Source organism: Balaenoptera ricei, chromosome 10 (genome assembly GCF_028023285.1).
Source record: "Balaenoptera ricei isolate mBalRic1 chromosome 10, mBalRic1.hap2, whole genome shotgun sequence".
In the NCBI taxonomy this organism is placed as follows: Eukaryota; Metazoa; Chordata; class Mammalia; order Artiodactyla; family Balaenopteridae; genus Balaenoptera; species Balaenoptera ricei.
Window position 1 is genome coordinate 100,302,155 of NC_082648.1, and position 26,113 is coordinate 100,328,267.

Here is a 26,113-nt window from a genome sequence, read left to right on the forward strand (position 1 = left end):
GCAGGCTTCTCCCATTCCCCACCGCAGTCGCTCTCCGGCACCGGGGCCGTGAGCCTGCCCAGTGGCCAGGCCCCCGGGCCCCCCTGACCTAGGCAGGCTGCGTGACCTCACCGTCCCCACCACCACCACCGCCAGCCCCAGCTGCCTCCTCAGCTGCAGGGTGAGGCCAACAGTGCGAATGAATGTATATCATCAAGCAAAAAGCACTAAATATTGTATTTATTATTCTCACTTTTATTGTGTTTATTGTGGGTAGGGTAAGGGGTGTTTCCTTTAAAATGCTTTTCCTGAGCCACAAGAACTCCAGGGCCCCTGCCCGTGAGTGGGCAGCTGGCACGTGTCACTCCTGCAACATTTCTGGAAAGAAGGATGAGGTGGGCAGGCAGGCCCTCCCCCAAAGAGCTCCCCAGGCCAGCTCTGCCGGCCTCGGCCCCCCTGAAAAAGAAACCCAAACCCCAAAAGCACCCCACCCCTTGGGCTCACGAAGCTGGGTGTGCTTTCTGGCTACCCCACAAGCGGCCCCCTCTCCCTCCTTCCTACCCCCTTTCCTTGGGCTTCTCCGTGCCCCCCTCGTGGGCACTTCAGCCCCATCCTGCCTGCTTCCCGCGCTGCCCTGGAAGACGCTTTCATACTTGCCAGTCTTGCCTGTTGTCTACAAGACCCCGGATGCTTACCCGGTGCACTCCAGCTGATTCTGGCTGGGCACCCTTCCCCCACCACTGGTCGCCTCTGCCCTGTGACAGTGCACTGGCCTAGGGGGTAGGGGCGACCAGGCCCACCAGCCTCCCGCTAGCTTGAAGGGAGCAGGTCCCGGGGCCTGCAGCACGCCTTCCGGTAGCAGCTCTTGGGCCGACAGTTCCCCGCCCTCCCCGCTGCCTCTGCCCCAGATCCCGGGCTGCAGCAGCTCAGGTCTCCCCAGGAAGGGTGGCCGAGCCCTTTCTTTCAGGACGCCGGGGGCACGGAGGGAGCCAGCCAGGCCCCTCACAAGTAAAGCTTCATGGCCTTGTGCGTCGTGGGGCAGTAGCGGGCGTGGAGCTGGGCCAGCAGTGCCCTGGACGTGGCCTTGAAGCGCGTGCCCTGGCTCTTCTTGTTCCACACGTGGACAGCGTAGGTGGCGTTGAGCAGCTGGGACAGCTCCTCGGGGCTGACGTCTTCGAAGTACTTCTTCCAGTTCTGCCAGGGGATGGGGTAGAAGGCCTCGTAGGGCAGGGTGGTGACGCCACGGCAGGTGTGGCTCTCGCCCAGGCTGCGGATGGAGCACCACTTCTTGAAGACCCGCGTGAGCAGCTGCGGGCCCTGGTGGCCCCAGATCCAGCCGTTGTAGTGGGCCACGAAGTCGCGCATGCACAGCGCCATGAACTCGTGGTGGCGCTCGAAGGCCAGGAAGGCGCCGTTGAGGACATAGCGGGACTGGGTGCCCAGCGCGTTGGTCAGGTTCCCCAGGCTCTTGAGGACGATGAAGTCCGTGTCCAGGTAGATGCCTCCGAACTTCCACATGAGCGCAATCCTGGAGGCATCGGAGAGCACGGGCAGCACGTAGGGCTCCCACCGCCGCTGCAGGGCCGCGTACCAGGCTGCCAGGGGCGTGTCCCGAAACAGCTCCTGCAGGTCCAGCGGGAGCATCTGGACGTTGGGGAAGCAGCCCAGAAGCGAGAGGCCCAGGTGCCGGGGCAGGGAGGCGTTCCCGCCGGACAGCCCCTTCATCAGGACCGCCACCCGGGACTCAGGCTGGGCCCTGGCTGCTGACTCCACTGAGCACATGAACAGGAAGTTGGGGTCCGTCCGGTCGGAGGTCTCCAGGAAGAAGATGTTGCCGGGAGGTGGGGTGCCGGAGGGCGGTGTGTGGGGGACCAAGCGCGGGCAGGGTATGTCAGCAGGCAGGTTAGAGAACTGCCCTTGGCCCCCGGGCTCTCCCACAGTGTGCCAGTAGACCATGACGGAGACCAAAAACGTGAACTTGAAGCCGATGATGAACAGGGTGCAGACCCGCTGCCTCGGGGCACCCCGGAGCAGCCGCAGCAGGCAGCCGGGGGGCCTGGGCGTCATCTCCCCAGGTGATATCAGGAGCCTCCAGCAGAAACTGGCTGGTCTGTAAGAGACGAGCACCGCATTCGGGCAGGCTGCTGGCACCCCTGACCCAAGAAAGACACTTCCTACAAACACCAGCCACAGCCGACTCTGGCTTCCAGAGCCCACGGGCCTGCCGGGTGGTCAGAGCCCCGTCTCCGTCCTCATCTGTAAAATGGGGACAGCGGGCCATGGGCTGAGACCTGAGCAGGGTCCCTTTCACTCTGTGACATACCTGTGAGCTCCCCAAGGGCTGGGCCAGCACCACCTACGACGTGCGGCCAACATGGGCCCAGGGCAGGGTCTGGCCTCTCCGCCTGGCAAGGCCTGTCCCCTTTGAACCACGAGGCTGGTAACCTATGATCTGAGGCCCAATGCATGCACCTCTCGGTCCCATTCAGTTCCACCAGCCGTGCCTGGAGCTGGTCCAAGAGGAATAACTGCCAGTAGCCACAGGGACTTTTAGCAGGAGGCCTGGGGCTCTGGGGGGCCCGGGTGCTGGCAGCCAAGCTCGCTCCGGAGCAGGATGGGCGGACTCTATGCACGTGGGCATGCTGGCCGGGTCCCGAAGCCCTTGGGCAAGACATGACGGGGTCTCCTGGGCCCCTGGCTTCCCCAGCCCCTGCCTGGAGGGAAAGCGACAGGGAGGTTGTGCTATATATAGTCTGTGACTTGACTAGTACTGTTGCCCTTGGACTCTCATTCTCTCCTGGTGCCCAGGCTGCTGCTGGCCAGCAGCAGGAACATTCTTGGGTGCCCTGCAGGAGGTTGGGAGGGACAAGAGAGGCCTGCGGTGGGACTGTGTGAATGCCTGGGACATGAGGGGCCCCAGGTCTGCCTGAACCAGCAGCAAGACGGTAATACTGGAGCAAGGGTTATATTCATTCATTCAGTGAATACTGACTGTCCTCCACACACATGTCAGGCAACCTTCTCAGCATTTCACACATATTAACTCATTAAACACTCGCAGCCACCCTGTGGTGAGGAAACTGAGGCACGGGAGTCCGGTAACTCATGCAGATTCCTCTGGCCAGCAAGTGGCAGGGCGGGGTTTGAACCCAGGCCACCTGGCTCCAAAGTCTGTGTTCTCTCCACTGCGCCATCCTGCCTGGCACACAGAGCTTGCAACCATGAATGTGCCTGGCACTTGGGGACTTGATACACACTGACCAGGACAGTGCTCACTATTAAGAGAGTCCTGGCCACCATTTACTGTAACCCCAGGGGACAGCTGCATAGTTTCCCCTTTAAGGCCAGGAAGCCTGGGTGCAAAGCGGTGGGGGACTGGGTGTAGCCTGGGGGCCAAGGGGGGCCGGAGTCAACCCCTCCCAGGACAGAGGGGCCTTGTGGCCTGAGGGTGGTGCCAGGAGCCCGTGACTTGCTCCCCAAGGCTGAGGCAGGGAACCGTGACCACGGCATGGGCTGGAAACTGACCAGCCTGGCCGGCCCATGGTGGCGAGGTGGGGATCCAGGCAGCCTGGCAGGCCTCCTGGAGACACGCCCTGGCTCAGCAGCCAACCTCCTCTGCCAACAAGAACTCGGTCCTTCCACACGCTCTCCATGCCCGCAAATCCATCTGCAAAAGATGGCGAGAGACAGAGTGAGGCCGGGCAGGCTGGGCCTGCGGCTCCTTTGTTCACTGATTCCTCCAATCTCTGGGCCCCTCGGCCCCTTAGGGAACATGCTTGTGAGAAGAGAAGAGTTAGGCACAGCCCTGCCCTGGAGGAGCGCTCAGCCTAAGGGGAGACCATTTGGAGAGAGACAAGGACAGTAAACTAGATGATGGCTGAATGGAGCAAAGGGGCCAGCAGAGCGGGAGAAGGTGGCTTCCTGGGGGAGGTGACACTTGATGAGAAGGGAATTAGCCAGATGGGCCTCCATGAGCGCCGTGGGGGCCTGCACACCTCTCTCCCCAGGACCCGGCTCAGTGCCTGGGACACAGTAGCCACACAGGAAACGGACTCGCTGTCTGATTCACTCAGCAGCCAGAGGACCGCTTTAAAAACACAAGTCCAGCCAGGTTGCTTCTCTGCTCGGACCCTGAGTGATGGGGGAGGCCCAGTCCACGAGGGGCTGCGTGTCCCCATACCCTGACCTCACACACCCCCTTCTCTCCCCATCACCGCCTGGCCTCCTTGCTCTTTCTCAAACCCATCCCCCCACGCTGCTGTCCCAGGGCCTCCGCACCTGCCGTTCCCTCTGCTTGGAACGCTCTTCCTGCAGGTGTTCACACGGTTCATTCCTTCACCTCCCTTTGGTCTTCACTCAAGAATCACCTTCCCACGGGCCCTCCCCAGCCCCTCCAAGACTCCAACTCCCCCACCACTTCATAGCCTCCCCCTTTAGTTTATTCTCCCTAGTACTTATGCTAACATACTATACGTTTTTGTACTTGTTTGTTTGGGTTATTTATTTGGAACATAACCCTATGAGGACAGGTATTTTTTTTGTGTTTGGTGTGTTTGGTTTAGCCTCCAGAATAGTGCCTGGGTCTTGGTATGTAGTAAATAAATATTGAGTGAGTGAGTGAGTGTCTCAGCGTGTGGACCAAGTGAGTGAATGAAGGAGCAAACCAATGAGTGAGCGGAGCTACGAGTGATCAGTGAATTAATGAATGAACAGATGAATGAGTTAGCGAATCAGCGAGTCATGAAATGAGCCAGTGAGCATGTGAGTGAGGAAACTGCGGGTCACAGGGAGGGTGAGCTGCCTGGGATCCCCCAGCCAGGGTCGTGAGTGGCAGAGCCATGATGTAAACCGAGAACCCTGTGTTCCCCTGGCCCTGGTTTTCCCCTGCAGGGAGAGAGGCTATTTCGGTCCTGAGTATTTTTAATCCACTATGAACCACACAGACAGGCAGATGGAGCAAGGCCGTGGTTGCCTGGGGGCCCGCAGCGCTGGAGTGACCTGGCGCTGCCACGGTGTGTGGGGAGTAGGAGCCCGTCAGGGAGGCGGGAGCCCTGGCCGGCCGTGGTTGAGGGGGACAGACACCAGTAGCACCGTATTTGGTGCTGGAGCCCAAGACCCGGGAATAGAAACTGTGTACGGGGCTAAGTTGGCCGCAGCCCAATACCCGTGTGACCTCAGGCCCAAAGCATCCTCCCGGTCCCCTAGATGGGCCTCCCAGCTGCAGCCCAAGTCCCGGCCTTTGTCAGTCGAGCCTGGCATGTTCCTGCCACCTCCTGTCTCCCTGCCCACCACTTCTAGCCCTGCACTGGGGAGATATTCCCAGTTAGCACAGAACTGTGGTCACGTCTCTGCTCTAAGTCCTTCTGTGGCTCCCTGTCATCAAGATCCCCTGTGATCCATCTCAGGTTGGAAGTAAGGGCGTGGCTGGTGGAGACAGAGGGCTAAAGGTCTGACCAGAGAGAGCCCTGTTGACCTGGCCCTCGGCACCAGCTCTGTGGACCCCACTTTGGGAGCACTGGCCTCGGGGGCCAGGCTCAGGCGCCTAGAAAAGGCTCCCGTACTGGGCACTCATCACCCCTTCATGGCCTGCACCCACCTCTGCCCCACAGCAGGGGCGCTCCACCCCTGACCCTCGCTGGGCTCCTGTGTCCAGCCCAGGGCAGGAGAAAAGGGTTATAAGCCACGTGTAGCTGGGGTTCCCAGGGGAGATGGGGTGGCTGTCTGCTGGTTTTGCTCGCTCAGCATCCAGTCCCACTTCTTTTTTTTCTTTTTTTTAAGTTTCTTTTTTTTTTTTTGATGTGGACCATTTTTAAAGTCTTTACTGAATTTGTTACAATATTGCTTCTGTTTTATGTTTTGGTTTTTTGGCCGGGAGGCATGTGGGATCTTAGCTCCCCGACCAGGGATCGAACCCGCACTCCCTGCATTGGAAGGCAAAGTCTTAACCACTGGACCGCCTCATTCCCACTTCTGATAACAGCACCCCAATTTCCTTTGGGGAACCACCCCTGCCCCACAGATTCCACTCCCAACTCTGGGGTGGCCCCGTGATTCAGATCTGCCTACTGCCTGTGTCGTGTTCCCCCAGCCACAGTGACTGGCCCCACCCTCTACCTTCAGAGCTTAGAAGGTGCCATGGATGCTGGTGACATGCTCACCGGGAGAGGACATGCACAGGACCAAGCGAACACAAGACAGAAGCCCTCTGGCACTTACCGGGTTTAGGAGCCACGAACTATCCCAAACTAGAGACAACCTGCCCAACCTCTCATGCTAGAGGGGGTGAAATTGAGGCTCAGATATGCTCAAACCCACACAGAATCACAGCCGAGGCAGGACCAGAACTCAGCTCTCACACCAGCACACATGCGACTAGATATCAGGGTTGTGAATTCTCCATTGTTTCCCTCCCACGGGCCCTGGGGGCTGGGAACCAGCTCTGGATGTGGCCTCAGGGGATGCAGGCAACTGCCAGTCCTCTTCTTCTGGGACAGGTCACTTAATGCCAGGGGCCTCAGTTTCCTCACCCGTGGAAGGGGAGCGCAGTGACTGCCCTAGGTACTGCGTGCATTTCTACCTGCACTTGGACCTTGCTGGCTCTGCTGTTGGTTGCGGGGCGGGGTGCGGTTTGGAAACCAAAGCCTGTGGGCAGATATGCATAGGAAGGGCAGAGGAGGCACTGACAGAGGGTCTTTCTCTTCCTGGAGACCCACAGGACTGAGGAGATAGCAGCTGATGGGACCCTGTCCTCTGAAATGCAGGGCGGACCACAACCTGAGAGGAAAGGAGAGCCTCAAAGCAAATGATCACACCTTCTGAAGATTTCTCCAATCAGTCATTCAATCAGCAATCAATCAATGCCCTAACCCCACTCCGTCTCTTCCCCTCTTCCTGCTTTCTGTCCCTGGTCTCTCTCTTCCTCTCCCTGCTGCCCCTCGAGGTCTGTCTGTCTGTCTGTCTGTCCGTCTCTCCCTCCATCTCTCTCCCTCTCAGCCAACCCTGGGATGCCTTTTTTTGGTCCCTGATCCCACGACACCACATCGGGGGCAGGGTTGCAATGGAAAGACACAGAGAGAGACAGGGGCCAGAGACCAGGTTGACAGGACCGAAAGGACCTGGAGGGGCAGCTGCTTCTCCCCTCGCCCCAAATAAGCTGCTCCCCGAGGGAGGGACACGAAGGCCCCAGCTGGCACCTGTGCCCCATGCCAAGCAGAAGAAACCAGGATTAATTATGTACTGGGAGGTTTGGGGCTGGGGACCCAGGGGGGACGCAGTGGGTGACAGAGAAGACAGGGGAGTCTGCTGCATCCTTCTGCTTGATGAGGAAGCATCTCATGGGGTCAGGAGGCCCTGGCCCGGCTTTAGCTGGGGTCAGTGTGTTTCTCAGTTCAGCCTGACCACCAGTGAGGGGTGCAGCTATTATTCCAGCTAATCCCAGCCCCCGCTCCCCTGTTTAACTTTCAGAAAATTTAGGTGACTTGTCCAGGGGGCCATAGCTAGTGGCACTGGGGCTGGAGCCAGCTTCCAGGTCTGCCCAACCCTGCTGAATTTGCTGTGTGACCTTAGGCAAATCACTTCCCCTTTCTGGAGAACAAAGCTAACCAAACATTCTAACTGTGGGGACACAGGGCATGTGCTGATCAACTTCCTTGATAAGTTAACATTTTGATAACCTGAGGCTATACACTGAGGTATCCAGGGGAAGGTCACCAGGCCAGGAAATGGAGCATAGAATTCAAACCCAGGTCCCTCCTGACAGCTTCTGTTCTGCCACTAATTGGCTATGTGACCTTGGGCCTGTGCCTGCCCCATATCCTTTTCATCCACAAAACTGAGTGGGGTGGGCTCTTCGGTCTTAGAACTCAGACCCTCCTGGGTGTGAAAAATCAATACTTAGAGCTTCCAAACCCTACTTGAAGGGTCTGCTGTCCTGTCTACCCCCGCTCTTTCAGGGCATAAATAAATGATTTCTGCTCAAGAATTAACAGTGACAGTTACTAGACATCAGTGATCCTTGTAAAAGTGGCTGTTTTCAGAGCAGAGGTTATAAAATGTTCCCCCTCCAAAGCCTGTAAGGTATTCCAAAGCCAGAAATCAAGCAGGCAATGGCTTGCTCTTTGGGGGATATTACAAACAGAAAAATTAGAGAGGCGGAGACCTCTTCTTCCAATAGGAATAAGGCAGATTCTTAGTTCTGAATCTTTCCTCTTCTACTGATGTCAGACAGAGCAACAGGGCAAAGAAAAAATAAAACACAAGCTACAGCATTAGGGAAATCAGGAGCAGGAAAACCCCCTAAACTCCAAGTTACATGTAAGTGTGGCACAAAGCACCTGAGGCCAGCAGATACAGCAGTGAGCGGGGGGCGGGGGGAGGGAAAGAATGGGGTGCAGGGGGCGCCCAGTAGTGCAAGATTGCAGAAATCACCACTTCTAAAAGGAAGATGGGAACTTCCCTGGTGGCCCAGTGGCTAAGAATCCGAGCTCCCAATGCAGGGGGCCCGGGTTCGATCCCTGGTCAGGGAACTAGATCCCACATGCCTCAGCTAAGGATCCCATGTGCTGCAACTAAGACCCGGCTCAGCCAAATAAGTAGATAAATAAATAAATAAACAAAAGGGAGATGAATAAGACAGGAGCTGGGGGCTTAATGAACCAGGGGGGTTCAAGATTGGAGGCAGTGGCCTCATTTTTAAAAATAATGGCAGTTTTATTTTATTTTTTTATTTTATTATTTTTTTTGGCCATATCATGCTGCATGTGGCATCTTAGTTCCCAGATCAGGGATCAAACCCGTGCCCCCTGCAGTGGAAGTACAGAGTCTTAACCACTGGACCGCCAGGGAAGTTCCCGGCAGTAGCCTCTTGAATCGGGTTGGGTTCTGAGAGGCAGCGGAAGAGTGGATGCAGACTAAGGCCATATTTTAAAGGAACAATCCATTCATGTAAAAACAGAGGAGGAGGCTTCCCTGGTGGCGCAGTGGTTGAGAATCTGCCTGCCAGTGCAGGGGACACGGGTTCGAGCCCTGGTCTGGGAAGATCCCACATGCCGCGGAGCAACTAAGCCCATGAGCCACGGCTACTGAGCCTGCGCGTCTGGAGCCTGTGCTCCGCAACAAGAGAGGCCGCGATAGTGAGAGGCCCGCGCACCGCGATGAAGAGTGGCCCCCGCTCACTGCAACTATAGAAAGCCCTCGCATAGAAACGAAGACCCAACACAGCCAAAAATAAATAAATAAATAAATTTATATATATTAAAAAAAAAAAAACAGAGGAGGGAGTCTTTCAGCAGAGAAATCTAGAGAACAATCCTGGCCTCTCTCCCAATTTCCACCAAAACCTCCTGTTAGTTGCTGGTCCAGGAAAATTCAACTAATTCAAATAGAGAGAAAAAAAAATTGTTAAAGGCATAAACACAACATCCATACAAATATGCTACGTGAGTGAAGAGGGAAAGGAACACTGATGTTCCCTCATGTATAAAGAAGATTCACTATAAAAATATTGCCACAAAACAAATAAAAATTCTAATCCAAAATTGCAGTATGAATTTAAAACAGTCAAAATAAAAACCTTGAGAAAGAGTAATTCCAGCTTGAAGAAAGACCAGAAAGCAGAAATACAAGAACTGGAGAAGAAATGGACAGAAAGAGTGATGGTAAGATATGAGGATGGGGCCTTCCCTGGTGGCGCAGTGGTTGAGAATCCGCCTGCAAATGCAGGGGACACGGGTTCAAGCCCTGGTCCTGGAAGATCCCACATGCCACGGAGCAACTAAGCCCATGCACCACAGTTACTGAGCCCTCGTGCCCCAACTACTGAAGCCCACGCGCCTAGAGCCCGCGCTCCACAACAAGAGAAGCCACCACAATGAGAAGCCCACGCACCGCAACGAAGAGTAGCCCCCGCTCGCCGCAGCTAGAGAAAGCCTGCGCACAGCAACGAAGACCCAACGCAGCCAAAAAAAATAAATAAGCAAATAAAAATTTAAAAAAAGATACGAGGATGATAGGTGAGAACTGATAGACATGCTACATAAATAGTTGCATGTGTGCAGCAAATTCAAGTTTTGCTTTTTGGAATGTCCTAGAATTTCTTTTCCTTTTAATATTTTCTACCCACAGTTGGTTGACTCTGTGAATGTGGAACCCACAGATACGGAGGGCTGAGGGTACAGCCAAGCTGTTCTTTAACACAAAGGTTAGATGGACTTCCCTGGTGGTGCAGTGGTTAAGACTCCACGCTCCCAATGCAGGGGGGCCGGGTTCCATCCCTGGTCAGGGAACTAGATCCCACATGCATGCCTCAACTAAGAGTTCGCATGCCACAACTAAGGAGCCAGCGAGCCGCAACTAAGGAACCCACCTGCTGCAACTAAGACCCGGCGCAACCAACAGCCACTATGGAGAACAGTATGGACGTTCCTTAAAAAACTAAAAATAGAACTACCATATGACCTAGCAATCCCACTACTGGGCGTATACCCTGAGAAAACCATAATTCAAAAAGAGTCATATACCACAATGTTCATTGCAGTACTATTTACAATAGCCAGGACATGGAAGCAACCTAAGTGTCCATCGACAGATGAATGGATAAAGATGTGGCACGTATATACAATGGAATATTACTCAGCCATAAAAAGAAACAAAATTGAGTTATTTATAGTGAGGTGGATGGACCTAGAGTCTGTCATACAGAGTGAAGTAAGTCAGAAAGAGAAAAACAAATACCATATGCTAACACATATATATGGAATCTAAAAAAAAAAATGGTTCTGAAGAACCTAGGGGCAGGACAGGAATAAAGACACAGACATAGAGCATGGACTTGAGGACACGGGGAGGGAGAAGGGCAAGCTGGGATGAAGTAAGGGAGTAACATTGAAATATATACACTACCAAAGGTAAAAAAAATAGCTAGTGGGAAGCAGCTGCATAGCACAGGGAGATCAGCTTGGTGCTTTGTGACCACCTAGAGGGGTGGGATAAAAAGGGTGGAAGGGAGACGCAAGAGGGAGGGAATACGGGGATATATGTATGCATATAGCTGATTCACTTTGTTATACAGCAGAAACTAACAGAACATTGTAAAGCAATTATACTCCAATAAAGATGTTAAACAAATAGTAAAATAAAATAAAGGTTACACACTAATAGTTTCAAAATATAAGGACTTAGGCAATAATGTATTATGAGGAAAACTGAGGAATAAGCACAGCCAACCAAATGGTGATTGGAATAACTTTAGTAACAGGACTGAATATATTTAACTTCAGCTCCCCGCTCCCCCACCCGCCTCCAAAAAAGAGATGGTAGGAATAAGGATGACATAATGGAATGACAATGTTATCTAGTCAGGCCATGTAAAAATGATACAACTAAAAAAATTGGTAGGGCAGGCAGAAAGAAGGTAGAAAGTAGAACAAGCTCAGTGGTTGCCCTATCTTTAACTGCTAGGGGTAAAAGCTAAAGTAGTAAAAGTTTAAGCATATTTAAAGTACAAAGGTGATAGTAAGAAGGATAATACTACCCAATTTTATTGCATCTAATAAGATACATCATTATGTCATATAACACTAAGAAATTAAAATGCTGCCAACTAAGCAATGTTACTTTGCTTTCTTATTATGTAGAATTTTTCTTTTGCAAGAATGTTTTAGTCAGATTTCTTAGCGTTTATTTTTTTCTTTTTTGGCTGCACCGCACAGCATGTGGGATCCTAATTCCCTGACCAGGGATCAAACCCTCACCCCCTGCATCCCTGCATTGGAAGGGCAGAGTCTTAACCACTGGACCACCAGGGAAGTCCCTTAGTCAGATTTTTAAATCACCTATCACACCTGTGCACACATAAGAAGGAAAATAAGTGAAATAAATTTAGTAGGGTGTTCCTGACACTTCACCACACGTAAAACCTGAATCTTCTGAATGACTTCAACTCAGTGTCACTGATGTCTGTGTTTTCCTACATGGTACCATCAAGTCCAGTTTACACAATGGACTTGAGCATCTGAGGCTTTTGGTAGCTGTGGGGGTCCTAGAACCAATTCCCTGCTTGGATACCAAGGGACAACCATATATTAATCTTTGGCTCACACTTACCATCAAGTGTGGGTGACACAGCACCTCTTAAAAGAGTGCTTCACTCTTGTCTCCAGAATTTTCTTCTGAGCTGTGGACACCTCTTCAGGTTGTCATGTCACTGCATGTGCAGGAAGTGGCAACTATCATGAACACCACCTGACTGAGAGCTTCCAGAGGCACTGGGATGGAAACAATATATGCCTTACTCACTCAATACAGTATCAGCTGAAACACGGTAGTGACAAGAGAAAGGAGAGGATGAAGAAACAAGTTAAATTTAATGTTGTTCATAGAAGACAAATAATAGATACTATCTAAAGAAAGAAGGAACTAAGAGTTTTTTTTTTTTCATTTATTTATCTTTTGGCTGCATCGGGTCTTAGTTGCGGCATGTGGGATCTTTTGTTCCGGCAGGCAGGCTCTTTGCAACACGCGGGCTTCTCTCTAGTTGTGGCACGTGGGCTCCAGAGCATGTGAGCTCCGTAGTTGTGGCACGTGGGCTCTCTAGTTGTGGTGTGCAGGCTCCGTAGTTGCAGCTCACGGGCTTAGTTGCCCCGCGGCATGTGGGATCCCTGACCATGGATTGAACCCACGTCCCCTTCATTGGAAGGCGGATTCTTAACCACTGGACCACCAGGGAAGTCCCTAAGAGTATTGTATAAAGGATAAATATAAATGTAGCCACTAGAACAAAAATACAAGCTTTCCTAAATATCAGACTATTTTTTTTTAAATTTATTTAATTAATTAATTTATTTATTTTTGGCTGTGTTGGGTCTTCATTGCTGCGCGCGGGCTTTCTCTAGTTGCGGCGAGCGGGGGCTCTTCTTCGTTGCTGTGCGCGGGCTTCTCATTGCAGTAGCTTCTCTCATTGTGGAGCACGGGCTCTAGGCGCGTGGGCTTCAGTAGTTGCTGCACACGGGCTCAGTAGTTGTGGCTCACGGGCTCTAGAGCACAGGCTCAGTAGTTGTGGCACACGAGCTTAGTTGCTCCGCGGCATGTGGGATCTTCCCAGACCAGGGATCGAACCCGTGTCCCCTGCGTTGGCAGGCGGATTCTCAACCACTGCACCACCGGGGAAGCCCAGACTATTTTTTTTTAAATCAAAGAAAACAGACCACACAGTCAAAGAATAAAGAATATAGCCCTCCCACATGCACAAAGACACATACATACATATGCACACAGCACGAGAGAAAAGATAACAGACATCGGTCATATCAATAAATATAAATAGATTTAACTCACTTATCTTTACAAAGAAAAAGATTTTTAGTTTAGATCTCAAGCAAAACCAAACTCTATCCTGTACTTGAGAGACAAACATCAAAAAACGTGATTTAGAAGGTTAAAAGTAAAAGAATGAGCAAAGGTTTAAAGACACATACAAACAAAAACAAAGCTGGGGCCATAATCTTAGTATCTGACAATGGGAGTTAAAGCCGAACATCACCGAATGAGACAAAGAAGGGTCATTTATAATGCTAAGTGGTATAATTCACAATGCACCAAAAACACTGCAGCAATTTTCAGGAAGAAGAAACTACAGGGATATCAGAATAATTAGATTGAAACACACTAATAACAGACTTTAATTCACCTCTCTCAGCCCAAGAAACACAAATAAGAATTCAGAAGACCTACAAAATAATCAGAAGGTACTACTCTGTATCAAACTCTCAATTCACTTTCTTTTCAAGAGCTGATGGAACATTTGTGAAAATTGAAAACCTCAGCAACACCCATAAACATAAAAAATGCAGACATTTTATAATCACAAGGCAGTATGACTAGAAATTAATTTAAAAGTCAGGAAATTTAAAAAAAAACACCTCTCTTGGACAATTCTTGAGTCAAAAGGGAAAATACAAACTGAACTTATAGGATTTCTAGAAAACAACCATAATCAAAATATCATGAATCTGAATCTATACAATACAGCTGCAGAAATAATCAAAAGAATATTTAGGGCTTCCCTCGTGGCGCAGTGGTTGAGAATCTGCCTGCCAATGCAGGGGACACGGGTTCGAGCCCTGGTCTGGGAAGATCCCACATGCCGCGGAGCAACTAAGCCCGTGAGCCACAACTACTGAGCCTGCGCGTCTGGAGCCTGTGCTCCGCAACAAGAGAGGCCGCGATAGTGAGAGGCCCGCGCACCGCGATGAAGAATGGCCCCCACTTGCCGCAACTGGAGAAAGCCCTCACACAGAAACGAAGACCCAACACAGCCATAAATAAATAAATAAATAAATAAAATATTTAAAAAAAAAAAAAAAAAAAAAAAAGAATATTTACAGGGCTTCCCTGGTGGCGCAGTGGTTGAGAATCTGCCTGCCAATGCAGGGGACACGGGTTCGAGCCCTGGTCTGGGAAGATCCCACATGCCGCGGAGCAACTAGGCCCGTGAGCCACAGCTACTGAGCCTGTGCTTCTGGAGCCTGTGCTCCGCAACACGACAGGCCGCGACAGTGAGAGGCCCGCGCACCGCAATGAAGAGTGGCCCCCGCTTGCCCCAACTAGAGAAAGCCCTCACACAGAAATGAAGACCCAACACAGCCAAAAATAAATAAATAAATAAATAAATTTTTTTAAAAAAAGAATATTTACAGCCTCCAATACATGTGACAAGTAAAACAGGACAGTTTAAAAGAAAGAAAGAAAGCACCAGGCTAAAAATGTTAGAAAAAGAATCACAAAATAAACAGAAAGAATAAGGAAAGAAAGATTACAGTAGAAAAAGTTAGGAAGCAGATAAGCAGTAGGACTAAGAAATAGGGCCAAAAACTGGCTCTTTGGAAAAAATTCAATAAAATATATAAATCACCATTAACCTAATTAAGGAAAACAGAAAGTGAAGGGGATGAGGAGAGAGCACCCAATGCAAACCAAGACATGCCAAATGGGAAAACAACCAAAGAAGCAGAGGAAAACTTTTTTTTAAATCATAAGATAGTACTTTGCAAATAAAATTTAAAACTGGAAAAAAATAATTTCTAGACAAATGTAATAAATCAAGCCTGTTCCTGGAACAGACAGGCCAACTTTCACATAAGAAACAGAATTATACAAGATCATTAAGAAACAAAAGCAACAGGGCAAGACATTTTTAGAGAGGAATTTTACAAACTTAAATAACAGAAAATTCCAATGCTTTTAAAAGTGTTAAATAGCAAAATATATGAAGGAACACTTAAAAAAAAATTTTAAGTATAACATAGACACCAAAACCTCACAAAGATTGCACAAGATACCCTACTGACCGATATTGCTTATGAATATTATTGTAAAAATCCTAAGACAAGCAAATAGAATTCAGCAGCACATCAAAAGAATGAAACATCAAAACCAAGTGCGGGGGCTTCCCTGGTGGTGCAGTGGTTAAGAATCCGCCTGCCAGTGCAGGGAACATGGGTTCGAGCCCTGGTCTGGGAAGATCCCACATTCCGTGGAGCAACTAAGCCTGTGTGCCACAACTACTGAGCCTGCGCTCTAGAGCCCGCAAGCCACTGCTACTGAGCCCACGTGCTGCAACTACCAAAGCCCATGTGCCTAGAGCCCGTGCTCTGAAACAAGAGAAGCCACTGCAATGAGAAGCCTGCACACTACAACGAAGAGTAGCCCACGCTCGCCGCAACTAGAGAAAGCCAGTGCACAGCAACGAAGACCCAACACAGCCAAAAATAAATAAAATAAATAAATTTATAAAAACAAAACCAAACCAAGTGGGGTTTATTCTTGGAATGCAAGGGTGGTTCAATATTAGGATATCATTAATATAATTCATCCTATTCCATAGATCTAGGGAGAAAAAACATACTGTCTTCCCCAGAAATGCTAAAAAAATTTGATAAGATTTCCAACACTCTTTCTGGATAAATTAGGAATCAATGGATACTTCCTTAACAAAATTATATATATCACCATCAAAGCCAAGAGCCAGCTTCATAGGGGAGTATGAGTACTCAGTTTCATACATGAGGGAACTCCTGCTGAAGACAGGAGAAAAACAAAGGTGCCCAGCACCTCACGGGCACTGGAGGTTTTCATCAAAGCAATTTGACAAGAGAAAGAAATTAGAGCTATAAAAACTGAATAGGAAAAAAAACAAAAAACAAACCTGAAAAGAAAAAGTTGAAACAGTTATTATTTTCATATGATACTGCTGTATACCTGGAAAAGTCAAGAGAAACTATTGAAAAACTACTACTAATAAAAGAATACTGTAAGGTGGTAGGAGACACACACACACACACACACACAAGCAGACAGAAGCAGAAGATATCATGAAAGAAAAGACTCCCACCTACAGCCACCACAATACTTAGGGTTAAACTTAACAAAAGATGTTCAAAATTTACGTGAGCAAAATTTTAAAGCTGCTGACAACACAAAATAAAGTTGAACAAGTGGAAAGTTGCACTATGTTTTTGGATAGAAGATTCAGCTTCATAAAAATGTCGATTTTCTCTAAGCCAATTTATAAATTGCACGCGATTCTGCAATTCAACAAATTGATTCTAAAGTTCATCTAGAAAAATAAACAAGCAAGACCTACAGGAAAACTCTGAGGAGGAGGAACACATGAGGAAGGACTGGTCTTTTAGGAGAGATATTAAAACACAAAGTACCAATAATTAAAACAACCTTGTCTTAGCATATGAACAGACAGGGCAATGAAACAAAAGAAATCACAGAAATATTGGATTGGCCAAAAAGTTCGTTCAGATTTTCCATAAGATGTTACAGAAAACCCCGAGTGAAATTTTGGCCATCCCAATAATATGGTACTTGCATATCCAGTAAAGGCAGTGTTTCCAAACAGTAAAGCAAAAATGGATCTCTTAATACAGGTGTTGGGCAAGCAGAGAAGCCACTAGGGAAAAAGAACCAGATGAATTCATACCTCAGAATGTGCCCTAGGATAAACCCCAAATATAAAATAATAAATGTTTCGAGGGGCTTCCCTGGTGGCGCAGTGGTTGAGAATCTGCCTGCCAATGCAGGGGACACGGGTTCGAGCCCTGGTCTGGGAAGATCCCACATGCCGCGGAGCAACTAGGCCCGTGAGCCACAACTACTGAGCCTGCGCGTCTGGAGCCTGTGCTCCGCAACAAGAGAGGTCGCGATAGTGAGAGGCCCGCACACCGCGATGAAGAGTGGCCCCGGCTTGCTGCAGCTAGAGGAAGCCCTCGCAAAGAAACGAAGACCCAACACAGCCAAAAAAATATATAAAAAATAAATTAAAAAAAAAAAAATAAAATAAATGTTTCGAACAAAACATGGGTGAATTCCTTTATAACCTTAGAATTGGAAAGGTTTTCTTAATTATGTGTGAAATCCAGAAGCCATAAAAAAAAAAAAAAGAATAAACTTGACTCGAAAAAAAAAAAAAAACTTCCCACAATCTTTCGCCAAATACCAAGAAAGTCAAAAATACAAGTGACAACTTGGGAATGACTTTTGTGTCCCTCAGATCCCAGAAGTCTAATTTTTCTAAGTTATAAAGAGATCCTACAAATCAAGGAGAAAAAAACCCAACAATCCAAAAGAAAATGGGCCAAGGACAGTTCACACACACACACAAACACACACACACACACAAAATGATGCTTAAACAGGTAAGCAAGACGAGGGAGCTTTTTGTAAGTAAGAGAAATGCAAGTCAGAACACCCAGCATCTCTCACCTGTCAGATGTGCATGAATCCAAACCTTTGACAACACGTTTTTCTGGCAAGGCTGTGAGGAAACAGGCCCCCCCCCCCCGCACAGTGCTGGTAGGCAAGCCAAATGGCCCTGCCTCAGGGGCGGAGGGCAAGTGAACAACATCTACCAAAATTACACATACACGTGGGACTTCCCTGGTGGCGCAGTGGTTAAGAATCTGCCTGCCAATGCAGGGGACATGGGTTTGAGCCCTGGTCCGGGAAGATCCCACATGCCGCGGAGCAACTAAGCCCGTGCGCCACAACTACTGAGCCTGTGCTCTAGAGCCCGCATGCTGCAGCTACTGAAGCCCACGCGCCTAGAGCCCATGCTCCGCAACAAGAGAAGCCACCGCAATGAGAAGCCCACACACCACAACAAAGAGTAGCCCCTGCTCGCTGCAACTAGAGAAAGCCCGCGTGCAGCAACGAAGACCCAACACAGCCAAAAATAAATAAAATTTAAAAAACAAAATTACACATACACATACCCTTTCACCACGCCATCCCAGTCTGTGAATTTATCCTACAGATAAGTGATATTTGTATTGGTCACAGGTTTGTTTGCAACTGCAAACGCTTAGAAACAACCCAAGGTCTTTCTTGAAGGGACTGATTAAATACTCAGTGACACCAATACCATGAAAAACAATGTCTGCTCCCAGAGGGCAGGGACCAAGGCCACTTCTACTCATTAGTCTGGTCCCACATGGCCAGCACAGACCCTAGCACATAATAGGTGCTTAATACATATTTTTTGAAAGAATGAGTAAATGATCCCTAAACTGCCCAGAAAGCCAGGATCAAATGAGGTAACCAACCTAGGGGAGTGGCATCTGCAAACTGTAAACCATGAGCGGGTGCAGATTACAACTGTTGGAAAGTGTAATTGGTACGTTCTGCCTCTCCATCTGAGGGTACAAAATAAGGTCAGAGGCTGTATCCCTTAATATTGAAGTACCTGAGTACTCACCTGTCCCAGGAGAGAAAAGGTGACCTTCCCAGCTCAGCATGGCTAGTATACGGGGGAGGGGGAGTAGGGTTTGCCTCAGGTATGCCTGCCTCCAAGTCTCGGACCTCCTCTCTTCCCCGAGGCCATCCCTCCCTCCCAGGGTCACTGCAGCTCTGCAGTGAAGCCTGGGGCCAGCTTCTCATGAGCAGGATGGAGTCACTTTCTGCTCAGTTCCGGGAGCTATAAGTCACCATGAATCTGGACACCCACACATTTGCTCTCAGGGAAACTGGGCTGGGAGGACTGGGGGCTGGGGTGCCACTTTATGCAGAATGGTTAGGGATGGCCTCTCTGAAAAGCTGACATTTGTGCAGAGACCAGAAGGAAGCGAGGCACACGCTGTATGGATATCTGGGGAAAGCGTGTCCAGGGAGGAAAATCAGTGAGTGCAAAGGCCCCGAGGCATGTGTGCCGGAGGTGCTGCCAGAGTAGCAGGGTGGGAGGATGAGGGCACCAGGAGAGGAGGCCAGAAGGACAAGGGGACACTGGGCCATGGGGGGGCCTTGAGGGTCACTGGGAGGACTTGACAGCTGATTGGGAGGGGCTGCCATTGGGAGATTTTGAGGAGGAAAGGGTTATAGTGTGACTCATGTCTTTTTTTTTTTTTTTGGCGGCACCCTGCGGCTTGTGGGATCCTAGCTCCCTGACCAGGGATTGAACCCAGGCCCTCAGCAGTGAGAGCGTGGAGTCCTAACCACTGGACCGCCAGGGAATTCCTTAGTGTGACTTATGTCTTAAAGAAATCTTTAAGATCTGGCTGCTTTTTAAGACTAAACCCCAGGGGACATACAGCAACAAGAAAGCAGTTATGGGGCTATTGAGATAATCCAGGGGAGAGGGAGCTGTAGACAGGAAAGGTGGGGGAGAGCTTCTCTGAACAGATTTCCCCCAGGCCTCTCCCTGCCCTGTCAGCGCCGCGGCCACAGCCCAGCTCAGCTCTCCCCGTCTCTCTGTCTCTGTCGGGGGACCCACTACCCCAGCCTCCTCCCTGGCTTCCTGCCTCAGCCCCGAGAAGGTCTACAGACCCCACAATGCTGAGGCCTTGCGGGCACTTCCCCTCAGCGCTGCCCCTCTCCAGGCCCACGACCTCCAGACCAGCCAAGCTGACATCTGCCATTTTGCTCAAACCATCAGGCTCTGGGAATTCCAGCCTTCTGCAACATGCTCTTTCCTCTTCCCAAAATGTCCCTCCAAGCTCCCCTGCCCAGGAACTTCCGGAGCATAAGAGGTAGGAAGTTTGCCACCTGCCAAGAACACGCCGCTTGTCAGGCACCCTACCAAGCACCGCTCGTCCTGTGTTTTCATGTCCACCACAGTGGCCCCTTTTACAAACGACAAAACTAAGGTGCAGAGGAAAGGGGCTACCCGGCTAGTAAAGGTGGGAGGCAGGATTTGCACCCACCCAGGAGTGTCTGCTCCCCAGTCTCAGGCCTTCCTTCCTCGGTCTCTCCTGACCTAGGTGAGTAGAGCCGCCACCTCCAGGAAGCTACCTGGATTTTGGCACAGCTCTCACTGTGGCCCGTGGGCTGGGTCCCCAGTGCTGCACACACCAGCACACAGTAGGAGCTCGTGGCTACCTTCCAAAGGAGCATGTGTGTAAGCAGCACTCACCGCAAACCCTGTGCTTCACCCACAGCCTAGACCACCGGCAGACCTTCAGCGCCCACGGGTACGTCCTCTGGGGAGGGGCCAGGGTGAATTTGGCCTTGGAGTTTACTGGGATCAGAGGAAAGTCGGCAATGAGCCAGAAGCGGCCCACCCTGCCGAAGACTATAAATGACATTAAATTAGGGAGGGCCTGGCGCATAGCAGACGCACCATAAATGCATGATGACTGATTGAGTGGTGAGGGATACAGGAGAGCCATCCTGATACCCTCAATGCCTTTGAAAATGATGGTAAAACCTTGAAAGGAAAACCAACTCCTCTCTATTGCTCAACCTGGGAATTCCAAGTTTCTGAAACATGCTCTTCCCTCTTCCCAAAATGTCCCTCCACCTTCCCCTACCCGGCAACCTCTTAACCCCATCATACGTAAGATGAGGGCCAATTGCCAAGAATCCACCACAATTGCTGTCCCGGTTCTCTTCATACCTTTGGGTATTGCCTCTGTATTTCCACAGCACGCATGCACAGACACTTCGCCGACGGTGGGATCACAGCCGGTGGGGCTCCCAGTCTTTCTAGAGAGTGTGTGTGTGTGTGTGTGCGTGTGCGTGTGTGTGTGCGTGTGTGCGCATGCGCACACGCACACACGGTGGAGGTGCGGGGGAGGTCCAGTCACCACCCTGCAGTGACACCTCCTGCTTTGCTCTTTATCTTGAAGACTTGAGGTGAGGGCACATGACATGTCAGCATTTTGGTAATACCCTTTCTAGTCCTTTTCTGACGCCTCCACTCACACAGAGCAGTGTTTACACAGAGCTGTGGACAGGAGACGCACAAAAAGTGATCCTATTACACCCACCGTTTTACACCTTGTTTTATTTTTCACTTAAAAATATGCGGGGCCCCTGTCTTCTAAAACTAGATGGTGGTGGTAGTTACATAACCAGACCCACTTCTTAAAACTCATCGAACTGTACGCATGCAATGGTATGTAAATTCTACCTGAATAAAACTGTTTGGAAATATATGCTATGCCTTCCCATTATGTCAGTAAACACAGCTCCATGCCCTAACGTTCCAGGGCTACATTGTATCTCATCATCTGTATCCCATCTTGACTACTTTGACTACTGGAAATGTGGCTTCTATCTTTTTGCTTTTCTAGACAACACTGTGGTGAGTTTCTTAGCACTTACATATTTGAACACATCCTTAATTACTTCTATAGGACTGGTTCCTAGAAATGAGCTGCTTGGGTCAAAGGAAATGTCATTTAAGGTTTTAGATACAGATCATTCACTTGTCTCCGGAAGGGTTTTAAAAAGTCCAAGTTCTCTCCGGTGTCAGGGCGTGCTCGCCTTGCTATCCTCTCACTGCAGGAAGGGATGGGCGTGGCTGAGTTACATTTATTTAAAGCTCCCTGTCGGGCATGGAGCCGTGTGGTTTAATAACAACAAGAGTGTGCATTTCCTGAGGGCTTACCACGCACAGCCAATGGTCAAAGCGGTTTTCCTTGAGTAACTCGTTTAATCCTCCCAATAGCTGCGCGAGGCAGGTCCTCTTATTATCAACTACAGTTTGAGTTGGAAATGAGGCACAGCTGGGATTCAAACACCCTCTGCCAGGTGAAAGGAGCCAAGTTCACCTGGGACTGCACCACGGCCAGGGGCTCAGACCTCACTGTGGTAAAGAAGAGGCGCTTGAGTCTGAGTCTCAGTTCCCTCATCTGTAAAATGGGGCTGACAGCACAGGATGGCCGAGAGGGTTTAAAAAAGATCAGGTAACAAAGTGTCTGGCACCTAGAGGGGGCTCAGTTCATGGAAGCCTGCCCTCAACTCAGGCGATTGCCTTGGAGGCCCGTGGGGAGAAGCAATTGAAGACTTCAGACAACTGGGAGGGGAGGGGTGCCTCTCTGGGCTCCGTATCTGTATCTGGGACAATGGCTTCTGTTCTTTCAAATCAAGCCTGCTCACAGAATGTAAAGATCTCTTTTCCCATTTTCTCACGTTCACCCAGCAACTCAGACTTTGCACAGGTGTGACATCCAGAAGGCTGTGTGCTCCTGCTGGACTTGGTTCCTGCTGGGTGAGAGCATGGGCACAGGGGAGACTGTGCAGGCACCCACAAGGAAGGGAAGGGGAAGGGGCCCTCCTAGTCCTGTGGCCAGCCCTGTGGAGCTGGAAGCTCCTGGACTCACTGGGGTCTTTCCAGAGAGAAGAGACAAACAGAAAAAAAAAAAAAAAAAAAAAGAGACAAACAGAGGTAGACAGAGGAGGAAGGGACGCTCACTCACCAAGTACCAGACAGAGTAAGATGGGTACCGCTTCCCGATATCTACTAGAGATGGAGGCTCGGAGAGGAAATCGATTCTCAAGGGCATGTGGTTAGTGCAGGGAGAGCCTTCTTTGAACCCAGCCCTGCCATTCATCAGCTGACTGACCCTAAGCAAGGCACTTACCCTCCCTCTGGAGTTTGTCAGTGGGGGTGATAACACCTGCTACCTCCCAGGGAAGCAGGGAGGACTCAAGGGAATGAGGCGGGCAAACAGCAACAGGGAGCTGGGGACCTTGGGTGCAGAACCCTCTCTCCACTGATGCTTTTTTTACCTCCTTCTCTAGGAAGATCAAAGACGATTCATAAGATGTCCTCCCAGGCCCCTCCCTCACACCTCCTGTCCTCATCAGCTCAGAAGATCCCTCTGGACCAGTTCCAGACCCCTCCCACCTCCTGCATCCTCTGGGACCTCATTCTACCGACCTGCCCCTCCTTCTCCAGGGGCTGCAGCCACTCCCTCTTCTGGCTCTTTCCCATTAGTTTATAAGTGCAGCCAAGTCTACCTTACTGAAAAGCACACACACAGATAAAGTAAAATAAAAAGTAAAACGTGCTGCTCAAATACACACACCATCAGCAGCAAAAATAGAAGCTGAATGATAACCTGGGAGAAGATCTTTGCCGCAGAGACCAGACAAGGCGCAAATATCTCATTGATGAACTCAAACAAACGATTAAGAAACACACAAAGATCCTAGACGTTCATGCTCCTTGACCCAGTAATTTCATTTCCAGGAAATAACAAGAAATGCACACTCATAGCCCAAGCAAGTAGGCAATGGTACACTCCCTTTGGAGAGCCTGCTGGTTCTAGGTATAACCATTCTAGAGGTTCATATACAGTGACTACCAAGTAATTCCCTTTCCAGAAAAAAATCTGGCAATGTATAAATTTATGTATGAACTCAATGTAACATCTAAAAGAGCCAAATATAAAAAAAACCCCAACAAAACCTAAATGTCAAATGAGATCCATTAACTAAATAAGATGTAACAATATCTAAGCACTGAAAAATATAAAAAATAATTTGAGAAAGGTGAAGAATTTAAAATGTTTGTATAAACAAGACACTCAAATATGTACCAATGTGTTTTTTAAAAAGTCTGGCAAAAAGGGCAACTTTTAACAATAGTTATCTCCAAGTGATGTGAATGTGGAATTTTTTCCCTACTTCTTTCAGTTAATTCATTCAAGCAAAATGTAGTGAATGCCTACTATGTGTCAGGCTGGGCACTGGGCTTCGGGCAAGCTTCCTCCCTCCAGGAGCTTCCAATTTGGAGAGAAGGGGTTAGGCAACGAAATGCAGATCAATCAACGGGAGTTGAGGGCACACCTAAGAGGTACCCGGCTGGAAGGAAGTGCCTTCCAGAGAGCACCGCCTGAGCACAGCTTGGGTAGCCAGGTCAAAGGTGGAGCCATCCCCTCTACCCACCTGGAGGTGCAGCAGCTGCGGGGTGGGGGAGTTGTGGTGGGGAAGAGCCATTTTCACACGTCAAGCTTCCCTTTTCTCATCCACCCCTTCTTCTGGTCTTGTTAAAAATGTACCTGGCAGCCACCTTGTCTCACTCTGCCCTGGTACCAACTCAGACCCGAGGGGACCTGCATCCCCTGCTGCCCCGGGTCCTTGAAGATCTGGACCACCACGGCCGCGTGGGTTTGGGAGCTGCTGGCTGGGGCTGACTAGGTAATGTGGTGAGTCACAACTTTATGATGTTCAAAGTAAGTCACCTTGAAAGATTCTGCCAACCCTGCACACACTGGGGACCTGGGACCCTTGCACACACCAGGAGCAAGTCCACTAGCCTAGGCAGCTATAGGGCTTCGATGGGTACAGGGAAGCAAAACACATTTTACAGAGTTTCCACCTCGGTGTTTGTCCTCTGATATCTATCGCATGACCCTAGCAGACAAGGAGGGACAGGCCCCAGAGGCACTAGAAACATGTTTGGGAGGAAAATGAACAACTGAGAGGGTTCCATCTCGACCCTCCTTTTCTTTTTTTCCCGTTTTTATTTGGGCCTGATCTGGGGACTCCCCTAGGGGATCTGGCTGTGGGCACTGAGGGGACAGTCCCCCCAGGCTGGGCCCTGCTTTGTCACCCGGAGCAGGATGGCTCCTCCTTCATTGGGAGGAGGTAACAAAGGGGAAGTCCTTGGACAGCTGGAGCGGAGGCGGCGGGTGGGGTGGAGGGAGCGCCAGAGCGGGAGCATAGCAGGTGCTCCCGGGTGTTTGTTGAAAGAGGGCACAGATCGATTTCAGAGACCCCAAGGGGCCTCCACAGAGCAGTCAATCACTCAGCATTTGGGGGAGACCAAAAGGGTGTCCTTCTGAGAGAGGGGTGGCTTTTAACCCTCTCAGAGCTAGAGGCTCAGCTGAGTCTGACGAGGAGGTGGGAACTTCTACCCGCAGGTGTCAGATGTGGAAACTGAGACCAGGGGACTCCCCTAGCGCGAAGGGGCGTGGCCTCTGCGACTGCACCTCCGAGCCAGAGCCTCTCCCAAGCACACCACCGCTCCCGCCGGGACTCAGGGTTTCCCATCTGGAGGAGAGGGAGGGAGAGAAGCACTCCCGAAAGAGGGAGTGGTCTAAGGATCCGGATCCTTGAGAGCGAGCGCTTAGGCCCGACTTTCGCCGCTTCCCGGATCCGACCCAGGCCGTCCCTCCATCTGGAGAGCCCTCTCCCCTTGCCGGCCGTCCAAAGCCTCAGCATCCCTAAAGGCCCGGGGGGACGCCTCGCATCCCCCGCGGTCTCCCTCCAGCCGGCCGCTCCCCACCCCTCTCCCCAGCGGCGCCCCCTCCCGGGCCAGGGGCGAGCGCAGCGGGCGGTGAGGCCTCCCGGGGCGATTCCGTGCCCCCAGACAGAGCGGCGCGACTCGCCCAAGGACGCAGCGCGGGCCGGCGGAGCCCGCACTCGGACCCGGGCTTCTCGCCCCCGCGGGACCCCGGCCCGGGCGGCGCTGCCCGGAGGGCTCCCGGGGGGGGTGCGCCCTCCCTCCGCGGGCCGGGCTCCTGGCCCAGCCGCCGCGCTCAACTTGGGGCGCAGCTGGGGTGGAGGCGGCGGCCGGGGGACCAGGGCGCCCAGTCGGTGCGCACACAAGGGTCCCTCCGGGACAGGTGGCCCGGGCGGGCGGCGGCCGAGCCCTCCCCACCCCTCCGCAGCCCCTGTCCCTTCCCCTTCCTTCTCGGAGCGCTCCTCCCCACCGGTGCGCGGGGAGCCCCCAGGTCAGCGTCCCGGAGCCCGCCCAGCTGCACCCTCCGCAGAGCCCCTCATACCTCCGGCTCCCGCGGCTCCGGGAGGCGGCCAACTGGGCCCAGCGGGCCGGGCGGGCCGGCAGGAGGTCAGCGAGGCGGTGAGAGGGTAGTGCCCCGAGCCCGGCAGGCGGGAGCACCGC

At 50.9% G+C, this 26,113-nt stretch overlaps 1 protein-coding gene across 2 annotated transcripts; it reads right to left on the reverse strand.

The window, feature by feature from the left end:
• Positions 1-882: 882 nt before the first annotated feature.
• Positions 883-26,113, reverse strand: A4GALT (alpha 1,4-galactosyltransferase (P blood group)). Of its 2 annotated transcripts, XM_059937105.1 has the most exons (3): positions 12,082-12,261; positions 3,505-3,646; positions 883-2,089 (listed from the first exon to the last, which is right to left on the reverse strand). In XM_059937105.1, the coding sequence occupies exon 3, from the start codon at positions 2,044-2,046 to the stop codon at positions 982-984; it is 1,065 nt and encodes a 354-aa protein (XP_059793088.1). In that variant the 5' UTR covers positions 2,047-2,089; positions 3,505-3,646; positions 12,082-12,261; the 3' UTR covers positions 883-981. The 2 variants fall into 2 exon arrangements, with proteins under 2 accessions (XP_059793088.1, XP_059793089.1); XM_059937106.1 differs by lacking the exons at positions 3,505-3,646; positions 12,082-12,261 and adding an exon at positions 25,995-26,113.